General features: G+C 40.2%; 1 protein-coding gene across 3 annotated transcripts in view; it reads right to left on the reverse strand.

Moving 5' to 3' along the window:
• Window positions 1-4314: 4314 nt before the first annotated feature.
• The window catches only part of slco2b1 (solute carrier organic anion transporter family, member 2B1), a 58250-nt gene continuing 43770 nt past the window's right edge, over window positions 4315-18794 (reverse strand). For 2 of the 3 annotated variants that reach the window (XM_037748412.1, XM_037748414.1), the window contains 9 exons: window positions 14025-14121; window positions 13408-13572; window positions 13128-13317; window positions 12656-12800; window positions 8707-8870; window positions 7123-7187; window positions 5553-5673; window positions 4541-4755; window positions 4315-4477 (listed from right to left, as the gene is read on the reverse strand). In XM_037748412.1, the coding sequence (XP_037604340.1) occupies window positions 4584-4755; window positions 5553-5673; window positions 7123-7187; window positions 8707-8870; window positions 12656-12800; window positions 13128-13317; window positions 13408-13572; window positions 14025-14121 (1119 nt within the window). In that variant the 3' untranslated portion in view covers window positions 4315-4477; window positions 4541-4583. Of the gene's footprint in view, window positions 4499-4540; window positions 4756-5552; window positions 5674-7122; window positions 7188-8706; window positions 8871-12655; window positions 12801-13127; window positions 13318-13407; window positions 13573-14024; window positions 14122-18794 lie in introns of all 3 variants that reach the window. The other variant, XM_037748413.1, reaches the window with a different exon arrangement.

Here is an 18794-nt window from a genome sequence, read left to right on the forward strand (position 1 = left end):
GGACGCTGACTTTAGTTGACTTAACGGACACAGGTGAAGCTGTTAACAAGACATTTAGGATTCTTACTAACACTCCCTTTAATGTTCTGTCAATGGAATAATCACTTCAGCTCTACTTGTATAAACTGTTCGGTACTTTTTAAGTCGTATTTTAGAAGTTCTTCACATATTGTGTGTTAAAATCTTTAGTTTTAAAGTAACTAAAGTTATCAGATAAATGTAGAGAATTAGAAGTAGAAAGTAGTGAGAGAAGAAAATACTCAAGTAAAGTACTGAAGTAAATGTACTTAGTTACCTTCCATTACTGTATATTATATACATTAAATTCCCTTTATAGAAAGTATTACACTCATTTCTCTCTTTGAAATACAGTTATAAGTGAGTTTACTTTATTCATGTTCTGTAGAGGATGAAGTCTAGATTTTAATGACATTTCAGCTCAACTATTGATTATCTCATTAGACAATACAGACATATAGCAGCAGGACACCCAGACTGAAAGACAGTCTGCTTTATGGTCTTTATATATGACATTTATATATATGACATTTATATTTATAAATATATAAATCACCAGGAAGTCAATAAAGTAAATTATAATAATTTAAAAAAGTCATATGGGAAGATCAAACTAAACACACATTTAATAAATAAATAAATGATAAATCATATTTTACAAGCTGTTGTTAAAGTTCACCATCAGCAGGAGGAAACAGTTTATTATGTTTTATTAATAACTCGTAGAAGACGTTGGGTCTCCGTCAGTTGGAGGAAACTGCAGCTGGACTTTCAGTAAAGATTAAAACCGGTTGGTGACCTGAAGTCCGGCGGCTCACATTCATCGTCTACGAGTCTAAAATAAACCTCTGAGTCGTCCAGGAGAGACGCTCACTTCCTGTTTCTGATGTCTTTCATATGATGAAACGGACCTTTACATTGAAACTCTGTTTCCTGTCTGAGAAACTCCTCACTTCTACAACAAGTTATTTATAAAAACAGGCGACTGTCAGAAAGTAAAGGGTTACTGCAGGACAAGTACTCCTTTCTGTACGCCACAATACTTCATTATACTTTCATTAAGTACGTCTACATCAAAACATTAAATACTAGTCGGACTATTAGACAAGAATACGTAGACGTTCCTGTTTACTCGTCAGTATGAGCCAAGTATACTTCTGTTAAGTGTACTCTCTTATTTTAAGTTTAAAAGAAATACACTAATAGTACACTTGAATAAACTTCTTTTAAAGGCAATCACCAAGTTGGAGGTGAAGAGCACAGACACACAATAAATTAAATTATTTACAATAAATTAAATTATTTACAATAAATTAAATTATTTACAATAAATCTAATTATTTACAATAAATCTAATTATTTACAATAAATTTAATTATTTACAATAAATCAAATTATTTACAATAAATCCAATCATTTATTGACCGTTTGACTGAATCCTGACGAGGAGAATCAGAATCTGAAGCAGCAGAAAACAGAAGAAACGTCGTCGTCGTGTTCAGAGATTTATTATTAAAAGTCATTCTGAGAAACTCTCAAAGTTTTACATTCATAAACAATAACCTCAGAACAGAACCACAACCACTTCACACTAATAATGTTTATACAGAACAAGATGCTAATATCATTTTATATAACCAGCTTTATAACTCAGACAATATAAATGTACATTGACCTCATTTGGACGGTTTATTACTTTATAATAAAATAAACTTCTTAATAAGCGACACCCTGATATGATGAGATATGTTTCCTACAAAACTAAACATAAAACATTTAACAAATTCACTCCAAGAAAATGAACATAAACCCAATAACCTGACCGGAGAAACGAGGAGTTGTGGTTAATTAGTTATAGTTAGTTAGTTATAGTTAGTTAGTTAGTTAGTTAATTAGTTTGGATGTTTGAGGCTCAGAGAAGGGGGAATTATTGTAGACTAAAGTTGGATTTTTGTAATTTGTGTTAAAAGTTCCATCTGGATAAAATAAAATAAAAAATATATATAATAACTCATTTAATGAAAAGGAATCTATTACATTTTTTTTGTAAATTTTCTCTGCTTAAAAATATATATATGTGATTGTGATTTTCACAGTAAAAGTCTTGTTTTAATATATGTACAAAATGACAAAATCTATGATAACACCATTAACACTACCACCACTACTACCACTACTATTACTACTACTACCACTACTACTACTAGACCTACTACTACTACCACTACTATTACTACCACTACTACTACTACTACTACTACTACTACCACCACCACTACTACTACTACTACCACTACTATGCAACTCCAATATATCCAACTCCACAGTTAAAGGTAAACTCTGTATCATTGTCTGTAACATTAAAACTTGGCCCCGCCTCCTCCTCTAGCTGCAGAGTGAATGAAGAGAGGGAGCGGCGTTATACAACGTTAATTTCTGATTGTGTTACTGTGGTTACGTTATAAAACACAAATAAACAACTATCCTGACAACGTTAACATGCTGATGTTTAGCAGCTATAATGTTCACCATGTTCACCATCGGCGTGTTAGCATGCTAACATTAGCTACTGATCAGTAAAGTCCAGCGGAGGCTGATGAATGTCTTTGGTTCTGCAGGTATTTGGTCATAAAGTATTGGACACAGGTTGACCTGATGATGGCGCTAGAGAGGAAACGTCAGAGGATCAACAGAGTCAGGAGGATACGTCGTCTTGGAACCACGAATGTTTCCACCAAACTGTGCGCCAATCCATCGAGTAGACGCGGAGATATTCACTGGATAGTATTTATTGGTAGTATGGACAATTTTAAAGTTTTACCGGATGATGCCAGATATTTTCAGATAATTGTCTAATATATTTTTGATGTTTCAACTTCTTTTACTCGTTCACTCTGTTACCGTCTATGGATTTTTTAAAATGTTTCAAATATTTTTTTTTTTTAATTTTCAGGTATTTTTTCACAGTTTTTTCAGATATTTTTTTTAAAAACTTACCACATATTTTACTTTTCTTCAGTTAATAGTCTAATATTTATTGGATGTTTCAACTTCTTCTGTCTACTCTGTTACCATCTATGGATTTTTAAAAATGTTTTTAATATTTTTTTTGAAAGTTTTCAGATATTATTTCACATTTGAAAAAAATAAATCTTATCACATATTTTATTAATAATTTTTCAGACATTTTTCACAATTTTTTTCACATATTATTCAGAAAATATTTTTGGGATGTTTCAGCTTCTTCTGTTTACTCTGTTACAGTCTAGGGATTTTTGAAAATGTTTCTAATATATATTTTTTAATTTTTCAGGTATTTTTTCACAGTTTTTTCAGCTATTTTACAAAAATCTTACCACATATTTTATTAATTATTTTTCAGACATTTTTCACAGTCGTTTTCACAATTGTTTTGTCAGATATTTTTTCACATTTAAAAAAATATAAAATCTTATCACATATTTTACTAAACATTTTTCAGACATTTCTCACTATGTTTTTCAAATATTCTAGTAATATTTTCCAGATAATTGTAAAATTTTTTGGGATGTTTCAACTTTATCTGTTTACTCTGTTACCGTCTATGGATCTTTGAAAATGTTTCTAATATATTATTGAAATTCTTCAGATATTTAAAAAAAAAAATCGTATCGCATATTTTACTCAGAATTTTTCGGATATTTTGAGACATTTTTCACAATTTTGTTCAAATTTCTTTTCAAATATTTTAGGAATATTTTTCAAATAAAAGTCAAATATTGTTTGGATGTTTCAACTTCTTCTGTTTACTCCATTACCATCTATGGGTATTTGAAAATGTTTCTAATATTTCTTTTGAAAATTTTCAGATATTTTTTCACATTAGAAAAAAAAGAAATCTTATCACATATTTTACTCAGTTTTTTGGTTATTTTTCACATATTTTATGAATATTTTTCAGATAATTGTCTAGTATTTTTTGGATGTTCCTTCTGTTTTCTCTGTTCCCGTCTATGAGGGATTGGGGGCGTGGCCATGAGAGCCTACTCCGGATGACGTGTTGACGCTCTGATTTATGTCTGAAAAACGTTTCATAACAATCCCTCCGATAGTTGTTGAGATATTTGAGTCTGGACCGACGCGGCGGACGTCGGACCGACGCGGTGGATCGACCTGCGTTAGCACCTCTTCAGTTCTCCCGTTCACTTCAACTCAGGTTCCTTTGAGCAGCATCTAGTGGCCGTTAGAGGAACTGCAGCTGATTAAACATCAGATCCACATTCATGTTAAAAGTTTGTATAAAAATAGTAATATATATATGTGTGTATATATATTTAATATATCTCTGAGTTTATGTAGAAACACACCAGGAATCCCAGCGGACGGATCTGCAGACTGACTGATCCTCCACATGAAACACTCGATGCAGCTTCGTCAGCAGATTCCACGTTTCCTCTACGACCTCCTGTACTAACTCTTCCTCCTCGTTCAGCTCCTCTGCCTCCTCGTTCAGCTCCTCTGCCTCCTCGTTCAGCTCCTCTGCCTCCTCGTTCAGCTCCTCTTCTTCGTCGTCCGGTCAAGTCTCTTCAGGTCTTGACGCTCTTCGGTTCTTTCTCTTCAGGCGAATCGTTCGCCAGCTCGTAGCCTCTACCTCCCGGCGGCGGTTGCTGACGTCCTGCCCTCCGGCGCAGCACCACGATGGTCAGCAGGAAGCAGAGCAGACTGCCGCACACAAAGATCACCTGCAGGCCCAGAAACCTGCACACACACACACACACACACAAAGGGGGTCATGATGATGGAGACCAGGACTCTCCAGGGTCAGAACCACCTGCTGATACTTCAGGATCTCATCACTATGACAACCACTATTCAGCAGTCAGTCACAGACGGACCAGAACATTTACCAGACAAACATTAAGACAGAACTGCTGCTGAGAAGACCTCCAAGTATGGAGGACAGAACCTGCATAAATAAATAAATAAATATATTAAATAAATAAATAAATAAGTCAATAAAATATAGCAAAATAATATTAAAAAAAATTTAGCCATTAGTTAATTGATAAAATATAAAAACTTTTCTGTTTTAATTTGCTTCTTTATTTATTTATTAATTCCGTTATTTATTTACTTACTCTTCTGTTTAATATTCCCTTTTATTTATTGATTTTTAGTGATTTTAAAATGTATTTATGTATTTTGACATTTATTTATTCAATTATATATTCATGCATTCATTTTTTATTAATTGTTTATACATTTTTTAATATATGTATTTATTTATGTATTTAGTGACAGCCCCCTCATTTGCATAATGAGGTATAAATGCATAAAGAAATGTAAAAAAAAAGTGAATACAGAAATAAAGAAGTTTGGGGAAATCAATAAGGGGTGAAATGCAAAGGGAAAATGACGCAGATAGAAATGCATACATTTATTAATAAATAAATAAATGCATAAATAAATAAAAAAGTTATTTTCCGTGGAGCTGAGATGAAATGTGGGCGTGCTTGATCGCCCTAAAGAGGTGGATGTGTGTCAGGAGGACTCACCTCTGTCTGAAAAGGTCCAGGTTGTAATACTGACAGGACGTCGGGTTGCCGCACTTTTTGCCCCACAGGATGCAGGTGGTGTCGATGACGCTGCCGTACAACACCGGGCCGGGCATGAACGCTGCACACACACACACACACACACACACACATTTATGATGGATGAGAGGATGAAAGATACAGGTTTTCATCACCACAGGAACATCTGGACAGATCATCTGTAGAACCATCAATCTATCGGGGCTTTGCTGACGATGGTCGGGATGAATCAGACCCAGAATCAGAATCAGCTGGATTCTGGTGTAGCGTGGACCCGGCATTAAGAGAGCCTTTACAGCTCTGTCTTCTAAAAATGACGTTCCCATACAACGAAACTGTGATGTGAATTTCAAGACTTTCAACCAGGATACGGCTGGTCACGTCCAGAGTGAAACTAAAAGTCAACTGGCGCCCACGTTGTGTTAGTAGCAAATGTACTTGCGTCCATCTGTGCGCCCACGGTTGGTCTTAAAACGAGGTGTGGTCTGGCGCTTTGTTGGCGCGTTGCTATCGTGCCACCTGCAGCGGTTAAACAGGTCATAGATCGTCTGCTCAGATGGAGTCAGTCGGAGTCAGACGGAGTCAGAGGGAGTCAGAAAGAGTCAGACGGAGTCAGAAAGAGTCAGACGGAGTCAGAAAGAGTCAGACGGAGTCAGAAGGAGTCAGACGGAGTCAGAAAGAGTCAGACGGAGTCAGAAGGAGTCAGACGGAGTCAGAAAGAGTCAGACGGAGTCAGAAAGAGTCAGACGGAGTCAGAAAGAGTCAGACGGAGTCAGAAGGAGTCAGACGGAGTCAGAAAGAGTCAGTCGGAGTCAGAAGGAGTCAGACGGAGTTAGAAGGAGTTAGAAGGAGTCAGACAGAGTCAGAAGGAGTCAGACGGAGTCAGACGGAGTCAGACGGAGTTAGAAGGAGTTAGAAGGAGTCAGACAGAGTCAGAAGGAGTCAGACGGAGTCAGACGGAGTCAGACAGAGTCAGAAGGAGTCAGACGGAGTTAGAAGGAGTTAGAAGGAGTCAGACAGAGTCAGAAGGAGTCAGACGGAGTCAGACGGAGTCAGACAGAGTCAGAAGGAGTCAGACGGAGTTAGAAGGAGTTAGAAGGAGTCAGAAGGAGTCAGAAGGAGTTGTTGACGGGACAGAGGATCAGGAGACGGCGGAGGCAGAGCGTCCACCGGACCAGAACCACATACATCTGCTTGCTCACTTTCACTTCACACACGAGCAGATCTGATTCCTCAGCAGAAAACAGCTTGCTGCTCCAATTTACTGAATCCACCTTTTAAATAGCGATACGCCCAGTAGACCTGTCTTTTAAAGTGAATGGGAGATGACTGGTTTATTGATTGGTTTAATTTCTGTTACGCCCAAAACACACCCGTGATTCATAAAGAGACTAAATACAACCCCTTTTGTTCCTTGAGCCCTTTACTTTACCTTTACTTTACCTTTACTTTACTCCCAGATTAGGCTCCGTTTAACTAGTCAGAGACGCCCTAAGCACACTTTTGTTTCATCGTGTAAATAATGACTCACCCAGAACTCTGAACAGCATGTACTGAACTCCCACTGCAAAAGACTTGTCCTCCGTGGGCACCGTCCTGCAGCAGAGACACAGATACCACATGATGAAGATGATGATGATGATGATGATGAGGTACTTTAAAACAATCTAAAACACTGAGCGCTCAGTTCATGTTAAAAATCTTTTAATGTGTTAAAGTATTTGTCTTTTTGTAGTCGGGGGTTGAGTAAGTGAATTGAAATGAAAGTCAAATATAAATGTTATGTATTTTCTATTCTTGTGGGGTAAAAACTTTGAAAATCAATAAAATATATTTACAAAATAAATAAATAGTTGATTAATTTTAATGATTTGATTTTGTCAGCTTTCCTTCTTCTGCTTGTTTTCTCTGTTTATTTATCATCATTGTTCTAAAGTGGTGATTATCTGAACACATTGAAGCTCACAGTTCACAACAGCAGCACGGACAGGTTCAATGATCTGATGGACTCCGTCTGTCGGCTGCTTTTATCCTCCAGAGATGATTACCTGAAGAGGAACAGGTGAGCCAGCAGGTGACTGCAATCTAGAGTGATCTCCAGATAATCCACAGCACTTGTTCTCTTCTCTTCCCAGCAGCTCTTTCTCCTCCATCTGGACTTTATTTCATGTGTAACATCTGCAGCAGCTCCTCAGCTCAACTCTCTGCATCAACAACTGTTTCTCTTTTAGACGTTTAATGAGAGTATTTCATCTTTAGTGAGACTTCCTGGACTTCATCGTCTTGTTTCTGCTCTGATAATCGTTGTGAGTGTAGAAACACAGACGTGTCTTTCTGTCCAATCAGATGAGTTTATCTCAGGTGGACTCTGATGACGTCATAGACGAGGCTTTTATAGAGAAACAGCCCAACTGAAGAACATCCTGGATTAAACTATCAAAATAAAGTCTGACCCTGAATCATCTCGTTTATCTAGAAGTCTAAAATATTTAGAGCTGATAATCGATTCAGATATTTATTCCTGATTAATAACAAATTAAGCAAATATATATAATTTTTTAGACTTTTATGAGGTGACTGGCTCAGTTGTATCATTTAAAGTTGCTATAATCAATATTTTTTAATAGAGTTGAAACGATTAGTCAATAAAATGATCATTAAATCATCAGGAAATGTATATTTTTGATAATTGTTTTGGTAATTTTTTAAGCTAAAAGGCCACAAAAAAGCCAGCTTTGTAAATGTAAATATTTACTTAAAAGTTGTTTAAGATGTTTTCTGTAGTTTAATTGTAGTTATTCATGTAATAATATTTCATCTTAAAGCTCTTTTTCTGCTCTTCATGCCGGAACTATCCATCACATCAATATGACGATGGTTATAAGAGCATTCGCAGTGGCATTCAGAATTAGCTCCATTGCAGCATTAGAGGTCAAAGGTCAAATTCTCTTGACCTCAGTGCCAGGATAATGTGACCGGTGGATAGATTATAGTCTAAGCTTTACAACGATATATGACTTCATGTTATAGTGTGTATTTTACCCTCCTTTATACCGGTCCAAAATAAACCTGAATCTAGATTTCAGACAGCATGTGGTGGTTGTGACCGTCGTACCTGAGGATCATCATGTAGGACGGCGTCTGACAGACGGCGCAGATGAAGCTGGTGATGCCGAGCAGAGCCACGAAGGGGACGAGGAGGTGGGAGCATCCGCTGCCGCAGGTCCCGGGAGACGCCGAGCCCAGACTGCCGCCGACACACCGGCACTCAGTGTAGTTCTACACAGAAACAGACCATAAATAACTGTTAATAAAGAATGGACGACATGACATGATTTTTTAAAATATATTTATTTATTTTATTATTTTTTTAAATGTATTTTTTTTATTTTAGCATTTATTTTATATTTATTTATAAATGTATTTAGTTATATGTTCATTTATTTTGTATTATTTTGTAAATGTATTTATTTATTTTTGCATGTATTTCTTATGCATTTTATGTTTATTTATAAATGTATGTATTTATTTATGCACAATTTTCCCTTTGCATTTCAACCCTTATTAACTTCCCTAAACTTATTTATTTCTGTATTCTTTTCTTTTCACATTTCTTTTATTTAAGCCTCATTATGCAAATGAGGCAGCTGTCAATAAATGCATAAATACAGAAATAAATATAGACAGTTAAAAAATAATATAAAATAAATAAAAAAATAAAGCAAAAATAAATAAATAAATAAAAAAATTAATAAAGAATAAATACCTAAATACATATAAGGGATAATTAAACAGAAGAGTTAAAAAAAATAGGAATTAATACAAAGATAAAGGCTAGATTTATTTTTAACATTATTTTTTGCTATATTTAATGACATATTTATTTATTTATCGAGTCATTTATTTATTTATTCATTTATTTTTAATTTTGGCAGATTACTCTTTTTTTCCCTTTTATTAATTTATGTATTTATTTTTATAATTTTTCAAATTTATTTATTTTTGCATTTATTTTTAATTGATGAATTTCCTTTTGGATTTATTTTTCATTTATTCATTTATTATTATTTATAATATAATATAATATTTATAAAATAAATAAAAGGGAAAATTAAACAGAAAAGTCAATAAATAAAGTAATTAATACAGAGATAAATAAATAAAGAGAAACAGAATTATCAGTTTGTGTCACATTTTATCAATTAATTAACGGCTACATTTATTGTTAACATTATTTTTGCTACATTTAATGACATATTTCTTTATTTCTTTATTTACTTATTTACTTATCTATTTATTTATTTATTTATTGAGTCATTTATTAATTTATCTATTTTATTTTGGCAGGTTCCGTCTTCCATATAAACGAACTGTACCAGAGTTCATAACGGACTAAATGTTGCTTGTCAAAGTGCCGTTAACTAAGAAAATAGTCTGCAGATGAATGAAAGCAATCGTTGGTTGCAGGTCTAGAATCTGCTTCATAAAGGTTTGAAACAGAGAAGAGAATGAAGAGAAGCTTCTGGAGTCTGTTGTTGAATCACAGCTGCTGGCTGAGGAATGTAAAATCACTTCATCGCCTCCTCATTAAACTGAAACTCCATCCAGGAGACTTAATGTTTCCCGTAGAGCCAGATGGGAACACGATGATGGAGGGGAAAGTGAAAGTAAAACGTTGACTATAAACTGATGTTCTGATGGAACAAACATCTGGACATGACGTCTCTTCCTGCACATCTGGTCGATTATCTAAAGTCTAATGTTCACTTTTGTTTTCATGTTTAAAAATGCAGAATTCCTGTTGACATGAGAATTCAAATGAACCGACATCGATGAATCATTTTCAGCGAAGTCCAGATCACGACGCTGCCCAGAACATCAACTGTGACGGGATGTGACTTCTCACTTTCTCTTCCTGATGACGTCTGCAGCCTAAACCTGAAACTGAATACTGGGAAGTGAACTTTTACATTTCTACTAATCTGTCATGACTCAGTAGAGTTTATTCCCACATTCTCTGGTTACCATGTCAGCCTGGTATTCCTAGAGAGTTTCCTAAAGGTAGACGTGTAGTCGTCGGTTCTCTGACGGCGTGATGGAGGTCAGCGTGTTACTCTCAACTCTTCTACAGTCTACGGCTAATATTTACACTGTCATCTGTTTCTCTGGATCCTCTTCTACATATTCTTGTTTCCCAGAAAGTGAATCCTAATGAGTTAAGGTTCCACTAGGGGTCTCCAAAGCTTCACAGAGGGGTCTTATTATTTAAGATGTAAACAGGATCAGGGCTCGGTGAAGACCTGAACAAGTCACAGAGTCTTCCCTGCTTCCCTTGTTTTACACAAACCTCCTGCAGTGACTGCGTTCACTATTTCATTACCTAACTGTGCAGTTTATCAGTTGTTCTGTTCTGTTATTGTTCTGCATTGAATGTCACTTTACTCGACCCCTAAAGAACAAGGTCGGGACCTCTAATCTGTCCTCTAGTGCCGCCATCAGGACAAACTAACCTGTCCTCTAGTGCCACCATCAGGACAAACTAATCTGTCCTCTAGTGCCACCATCAGGACAAACTAATCTGTCCTCTAGTGCCGCCATCAGGACAAACTAACCTGTCCTCTAGTGCCACCATCAGGACAAACTAATCTGTCCTCTAGTGCCACCATCAGGACAAACTAACCTGTCCTCTAGTGCCGCCATCAGGACAAACTAACCTGTCCTCTAGTGCCGCCATCAGGACAAACTAACCTGTCCTCTAGTGCCACCATCAGGACAAACTAACCTGTCCTCTAGTGCCGCCATCAGGACAAACTAACCTGTCCTCTAGTGCCACCATCAGGACAAACTAATCTGTCCTCTAGTGCCACCATCAGGACAAACTAACCTGTCCTCTAGTGCCACCATCAGGACAAACTAATCTGTCCTCTAGTGCCACCATCAGGACAAACTAATCTGTCCTCTAGTGCCGCCATCAGGACAAACTAACCTGTCCTCTAGTGCCACCATCAGGACAAACTAATCTGTCCTCTAGTGCCACCATCAGGACAAACTAACCTGTCCTCTAGTGCCACCATCAGGACAAACTAACCTGTCCTCTAGTGCCGCCATCAGGACAAACTAATCTGTCCTCTAGTGCCGCCATCAGGACAAACTAATCTGTCCTCTAGTGCCGCCATCAGGACAAACTAACCTGTCCTCTAGTGCCGCCATCAGGACAAACTAACCTGTCCTCTAGTGCCACCATCAGGACAAACTAATCTGTCCTCTAGTGCCACCATCAGGACAAACTAACCTGTCCTCTAGTGCCACCATCAGGACAAACTAATCTGTCCTCTAGTGCCACCATCAGGACAAACTAACCTGTCCTCTAGTGCCGCCATCAGGACAAACTAACCTGTCCTCTAGTGCCACCATCAGGACAAACTAATCTGTCCTCTAGTGCCACCATCAGGACAAACTAATCTGTCCTCTAGTGCCGCCATCAGGACAAACTAACCTGTCCTCTAGTGCCACCATCAGGACAAACTAATCTGTCCTCTAGTGCCACCATCAGGACAAACTAATCTGTCCTCTAGTGCCACCATCAGGACAAACTCTGTACAGAAGACTCATCAGAACGGGCTCATTGCTGCCCAGTGAACCTTTACAGGTTAACATCTCAGCAGTTTGAGCTCCTTCAGCTTCAGGAACGGGACCTGTTGGTTTCTGAGTGAAATCTATATTAATAGTATATTAATAGTTCTTCTGTGAACTTTACTCCAGTTTCAGTAGCTTCCAGTCTCTGGACTAACTCAGCGTTACTCTGAGAGCTTTGTTTGGCTTCTACAGTTGTTTTATTAACAACGTCTGTTTTCACTCAAGACTTCCACAGAACAATCAGACGTTCAGGGAATCAGCTGGAATGCAAATAAAAACAACTGGGTGTGATTGTTGGAGACAATAGATTCTATTTCTATGTGAAGAAACCGAAGAGGAGGAAGACGAGGAAGAGGAGGAAGAGGAGGAAGAGGAGATCAACTAACGGTCTGAATGTGTGAAAGTAAAGCCATGAAAACCCTTCTTACTGTGGTTTTGTTGTGGGGATCCGTCTCCACGGCGACACAGCCGGCATGGCAAGGAGACCTGAACTCGACGCCGTCCGACCCGCAGACCGGGTTAAAGGCCTCCTGAGGACACCGGCAGCCGGCGCTGCACACCAACGCACCGCCGCTGAAAAAACACGCCTTATCAAACTCTCAAGTTTTAAGGTTATGAAACCTTTCAAATGAGTTCCCTGTCAGTGGTGAAATGAGTTCCCTGTCAGTGGTGAAATGAGTTCCCTGTCAGTGGTGAAATTAGTTCCCTTTAAGTGGTGAAATGAGTTCCCTGTCAGTGGTGAAATTAGTTCCCTTTAAGTGGTGAAATTGGTTCAGTGTCAGTGGCGATAAGTTCTAATAATTAGTTCCCTGTTCGGGACTATATCAGTTCCCTTTAATTGGTAACATTAGTTCCCTGTCCTCGGTGTACTCGGTGTCTGTAAAGCGGCGGTGAAGCTACCTGGGAGGGAAGACGCCGTCGATCTTCTGTGTGGGGCAGCCGATGAGTAACAGCGGCGTGGAGACGATCAGGCAGAGCAGGATGGCGGCGCTGCACAACTTACCGGCACCGCTGACTGAAATACTCAACCTCCGCATCAGAAACCCACCCAGGACGATTCCCAGCACCGCCAGCGGGATACAAACGCCTCCTGAACGCAGGACATCAGGTGATTAAAACGTTCCTGCGTTAACTTCATGTAACTTCAGTCTGTAGCTGCAGGAACTCAGACGATACTCACCGATCATCATGTTGGAGAAGGAGATGGTCTGGCTGAACTGTCTCTGAATGAACTTGGCCATGAAGGTGGCGAGGCCGGACATCAGCGCCGCCAGGTTGACCTGTGCCAGAACCACCAGCAGGTAGATGGGACTCCGCAGGGTCCGCAGAGCGATGCGAGGGAAACCTGAGGGACGGCGGGGAACAGTCAAAGATCACATTGAAAAATAAATACCACCTCACGTTGTGTCATCACGTTGTGTCATCACGTTGTGTCATCACGTTGTGTCATCACGTTCACACACCGAAAACCAGAGCTGCTGTCGAGTGTTGATGATGAAACTCATCATCAACACTCGACAGCAGCTCTGGTTTTGACCCTCTGTTGTTGAACTCTGTTTTAGGTCCCAGTGACCTCTGAGTGACCTCTGAGTGACCTCTGGCTCCCAGTGACCTCTGAGCGACCTCTGAGCGACCTCTGAGCGACCTCTGAGTGACCTCTGAGTGACCTCTGGGTCCTAGTGACCTCTGAGTGACCTCTGAGTGACCTCTGGGTCCCAGTGACCTCTGTGTTGACTGTGGACGGCCTGTAGTTGCCTCTGCTGCAGTCTCATCAGACAGGAAACAGAAGAGTCTTACTTTTGAGGAAGTGAAGCTGAGACGTTTCCTGGAGCGGCGGCTTCGTCTGCTGCTGCTTGCCGTCCGATCTGGACTCCACGTCGTCGTCGGCGCCGTCCTGGACAAATATGGAAGCAAAACATCACATGATGGACTTTCAACACCAAGTCAGTCTGCAGGCGCTGCTGCTGCTTTTAGGGGCAATGCATGCTGGGAAGGTTTACATTCAGGGCTCAGTGAGAGCGTTTAGATAAACGTCCTCCGGGTGACCCGTGAGCGCTGGGAGGGCTGTGTTGATGTAACAGCAGACGCTGCACATCGAGACGGCTACCATCTGAAGTCAGATAAACGTTTAGAGTTTAAAGAGGAGCCCTGAGGTAGAAGGTCAGAGGTCACGACACGGAGGACTGAGCTGGAGAATATCATCATTCTGTTTCTCCTCTAGAGTTAACCTCTGATGGAGCAGCGCTTCTCTAACTGAAGGAGAACCTCGTCATCATCATAACACACATTCATCATCATGTTTACTCTGAGACTCTACAGATTGGAACTGCTGGGATTCTAAAACTCTTCAACCGTAATTCATTTCCTTTCATGAGTTGCCTTTTTTAACCCTTTTCCTGTCCTATTGATCTTTTATTATTTGAATGTCCTGTTGGTTTTAAATTGGTCTGATACGATGCTGCGTTCACTGTCTCCAGTTCACCGTCCGGGAGCGTTAACTTAGCAGATACGATGCTGCGTTCACTGTCTCCGGTTCACCGCCCGGGAGCGATAACTTAGCAGCTACGATGCTGCGTTCACTGTCTCCGGTTCACCGTCAGGAAGCGTTAACTTAGCAGCTACGATGCTGCGTTCACTGTCTCCGGTTCACCGTCCGGGAGCGTTAACTTAGCAGCTACGATGCTGCGTTCACTGTCTCCAGTTCACCGTCCGGGAGCGTTAACTTAGCAGCTACGATGCTGCGTTCACTGTCTCCAGTTCACCGTCCGGGAGCGTTAACTTAGCAGCTACGATGCTGCGTTCACTGTCTCCAGTTCACCGTCCGGGAGCGTTAACTTAGCAGCTACGATGCTGCGTTCACTGTCTCCAGTTCACCGTCCGGGAGCGTTAACTTAGCAGCTACGATGCTGCGTTCACTGTCTCCAGTTCACCGTCCGGCAGCGTTAACTTAGCAGCTACGATGCTGCGTTCACTGTCTCCAGTTCACCGTCAGGAAGCGTTAACTTAGCAGCTACGATGCTGCGTTCACTGTCTCCAGTTCACCGTCAGGAAGCGTTAACTTAGCAGCTACGATGCTGCGTTCACTGTCTCCAGTTCACCGCCCGGGAGCGATAACTTAGCAGCTACGATGCTGCGTTCACTGTCTCCGGTTCACCGTCCGGGAGCGATAACTTAGCAGCTACGATGCTGCGTTCACTGTCTCCAGTTCACCGTCCGGGAGCGTTAACTTAGCAGCTACGGTGCTGCGTTCACTGTCTCCAGTTCACCGTCAGGAAGCGTTAACTTAGCAGCTACGATGCTGCGTTCACTGTCTCCAGTTCACCGTCCGGGAGCGTTAACTTAGCAGCTACGATGCTGCGTTCACTGTCTCCAGTTCACCGTCCGGGAGCGTTAACTTAGCAGCTACGGTGCTGCGTTCACTGTCTCCAGTTCACCGTCAGGAAGCGTTAACTTAGCAGCTACGATGCTGCGTTCACTGTCTCCAGTTCACCGTCCGGGAGCGTTAACTTAGCAGCTACGATGCTTCGTCTTTTAATGGGAACAGGAGACGACTCTCTGATTGGTTTAATTCCTGTTACCCCCGAGAACACGCCTGTGATTAATGAAGAGACTAAATACAACCCCTTTGCTCCTTGCGCCTGACTTTGCGCCCAGATTATGCGCCGTTTAACTAGCAAAAGTGGAGTAGGATGCCCTAAATGACCTTCAGATCATTAAAATAGAACCCAGAGTCTGAATGAATCCAGACATTTAAATGAGCTCCAAATCTGAAAAGGATTAAAAGCCTGCAGACGTCCTTTAGAAACTACCGTCAGTGTGTGAAACCAGTCGTTCACCTTCACCAGACATGGAGGAGGATCATATTTAATGGTGCTTCAGAGGAATTTGTTTCTGGCTCCGTCACAGAAAACCTTCAACTGCTAACGCTTCTTTAAGGAAATGAAGCGGCGCTGCCAGCAGGTTGCTCAACACCATGTTGTTTTACTCTCTGATTAAACACTGACTGCTGCCAAAGTCCAGACTTTATCTAACAGCTGCTCAACGTCACACTTTGCTTTCGATTTTAACTTCATTTCACATGAAACACTTTTACTTCATATCTTCTAGTGAACATGTCAAAACCAACACAAGTTAACTCTGTCTGGCTTCATTTAGATCTTTAAATCCCATTGAACCCTCTGGGACCCAACCAGACGGAGAGATGGAGCAGAGGGAAGAATCATTCTCTCTGTAGACAGAAGAGTTCTCTGAAGATCAGTCTGGAGGTCATCCAACATTCATAGAACCAGTTCTATATGGAACCGTCAGTGATTGAGTTCTGATTCCTTTATCTATTAATGAACCAGCTAATCTTTAGCACTGATTCCTTATTGAGTTCAGGATTTACTGAGTCCGTACCGCCTCCAGGAAATATCCACAGCCTCGCTGCTGATGACGACTTTCAGTTCCTCTAAAGACCTTTACACACCGGGGGGTGTAAAGGTCTTATACTCAATACTTTCAATACTACTAGTATATATAATAGTATTGAAAGTATTGAGTATAGTAGTATTGGAAGTATTGAGTATAGTAGTATTGGAAGTATTGAGTATAGTAGTATTGGAAGTATTGAGTATAGTAGTATTGGAAGTATTGAGTATAGTAGTATTGAAAGTATTGAGTATAGTAGTATTGGAAGTGTTGAGTATAGTAGTATTGGAAGTATTGAGTATAGTAGTATTGGAAGTATTGAGTATAGTAGTATTGGAAGTATTGAGTATAGTAGTATTGGAAGTATTGAGTATAGTAGTATTGAAAGTATTGAGTATAGTAGTATTGGAAGTGTTGAGTATAGTAGTATTGGAAGTATTAAGTATAGTAGGATTGAAAGTATTGAGTATATTCTCAGTTTAAATGTGTTGTTCATTGTCTCTGAAGGTTCTCTGAAGGTTCTCTGAAGGTTTAGTGAAGGTTTAGTGAAGGTTCTCTGAAGGTTAGTGAAGGAGAAGTCAAAGACGTGGTGTTGACTTTAAAAGTGAAAGTATGTCTTCAGGCTGCTGGTGTGTTACTCAGGACTCTGACGTTTGAGAAGTGTTGAGCAATAAGCTCGTTTATCTGATTGAACGTGCTCAGCTGAACTTTGAGATTCCTGTCGGAGCTTGTTGAGGCTGACTGGAGATCACTTTATGAGCATGTTTTAGATACTTGACTTCACCTTAGTGATCTCTGATCAAACTGCTTCTGCTTTCTGTTTGTTTGTTTGTTTGTTGTTGCTAACCACTTTAATGACATGTGGTTGGACTTCTACAGCTCACTTTAATAAGAACCAGCATGGATGAATTAACCTTGGTTAGACAGGAACAGGCACTATGTCAGTTTTAGTAGCCAGAAGGGAGCCGGCACACCGGAGAAACTCTGGAGAGGTTGTTCAGATTAGGCATTGATCTCTAATAGGACAACTCCTTTTTGAGTTTTTGCAGATCTCAGATCAGATTTGGTAATTGTTGCTTCCTTCTAGACGCGACCTTTAGACACAGTTTCCTCTACAAGGCCGGTGTTACTGCAGGGCACACCTCCAGGCTGCTGTCATTATACCATTATACCTGATGTTGTGATTCAGTGCTGCATATTGTGCCCAAACACACTGAGAGAAACCAGGTGACTCCCGGTGAACCTGAGGCCTCTGGAGGGCCCTGATGGTCCCAGTTGGTCCAGTCCTGTCTCACTAAATGGTGTATGAATAACACGGACAATCTGGAAGTCATTTCACGTGCAATAAGAACACCGTTCTTGCTTTTGGCGTCGCTGCCACGTTTATGTCTGTGCTGGACTACGTGGAGACGTTACATACATGCATCTCAGTTGTTACCCTGCACTATCTTCTCAAAGCCTCGGCACGCTGGATACTGTCTACTGTCTACTGTCTACTGTCTACTGTCTACTGTCTACTGTCTACTGTCGACCACGGAGCACTGAGAAGCCCTGACGCACCACTGCTCTTTGTGTGCTCGGGTAGGATGGTCTGCTCCGTCCACCCGTAGACTGAACCACTGCCGTGTTCTTATTTATAACGTATTCTTAGTCTGCGTCCATCTTAATATTGTCCAGAATTGTCCGGCCCGCTACGACCTAAAAATCACAAGTTGTGTTAAAGAATCAGTGACGTTAAAATGAATCAGCATTAACGTGTTATTATCACGTTAACGTTGACAGCCCGAATATACAGAGGACATGTTGAATGTTCTTTGTTAGAGACGAGGTGACACATTATCACCTCTTAAGGAGACATTGACGTTTACAAGAACTAAATATTCAGCTGTTTGTCCTTATTCTGAAAAAGAGAATATTCCTGCTGATCTGTGTACATGGGTAATGAACATGAATATTCCCGTTTACAAGCAGCTGTTCATCCTCTGACTAACGAACCCGATGGTGAACTCAGCCTCCCTCTTTCATTCCTTCAACCTCCTTCTTGTAAAGGTCGGTGTTGTGATATTTATATTCATATCCAGAAACCTGTTGATATCCAGGTCTTTCATAATGTTTAAAGTAGGAGTGTTTCTCTCTCGTTGGTTTGTGTCCAACGCA

Source organism: Sebastes umbrosus, chromosome 17, assembly GCF_015220745.1.
Source record: "Sebastes umbrosus isolate fSebUmb1 chromosome 17, fSebUmb1.pri, whole genome shotgun sequence".
NCBI classification, from domain to species: domain Eukaryota; kingdom Metazoa; phylum Chordata; class Actinopteri; order Perciformes; family Sebastidae; genus Sebastes; species Sebastes umbrosus.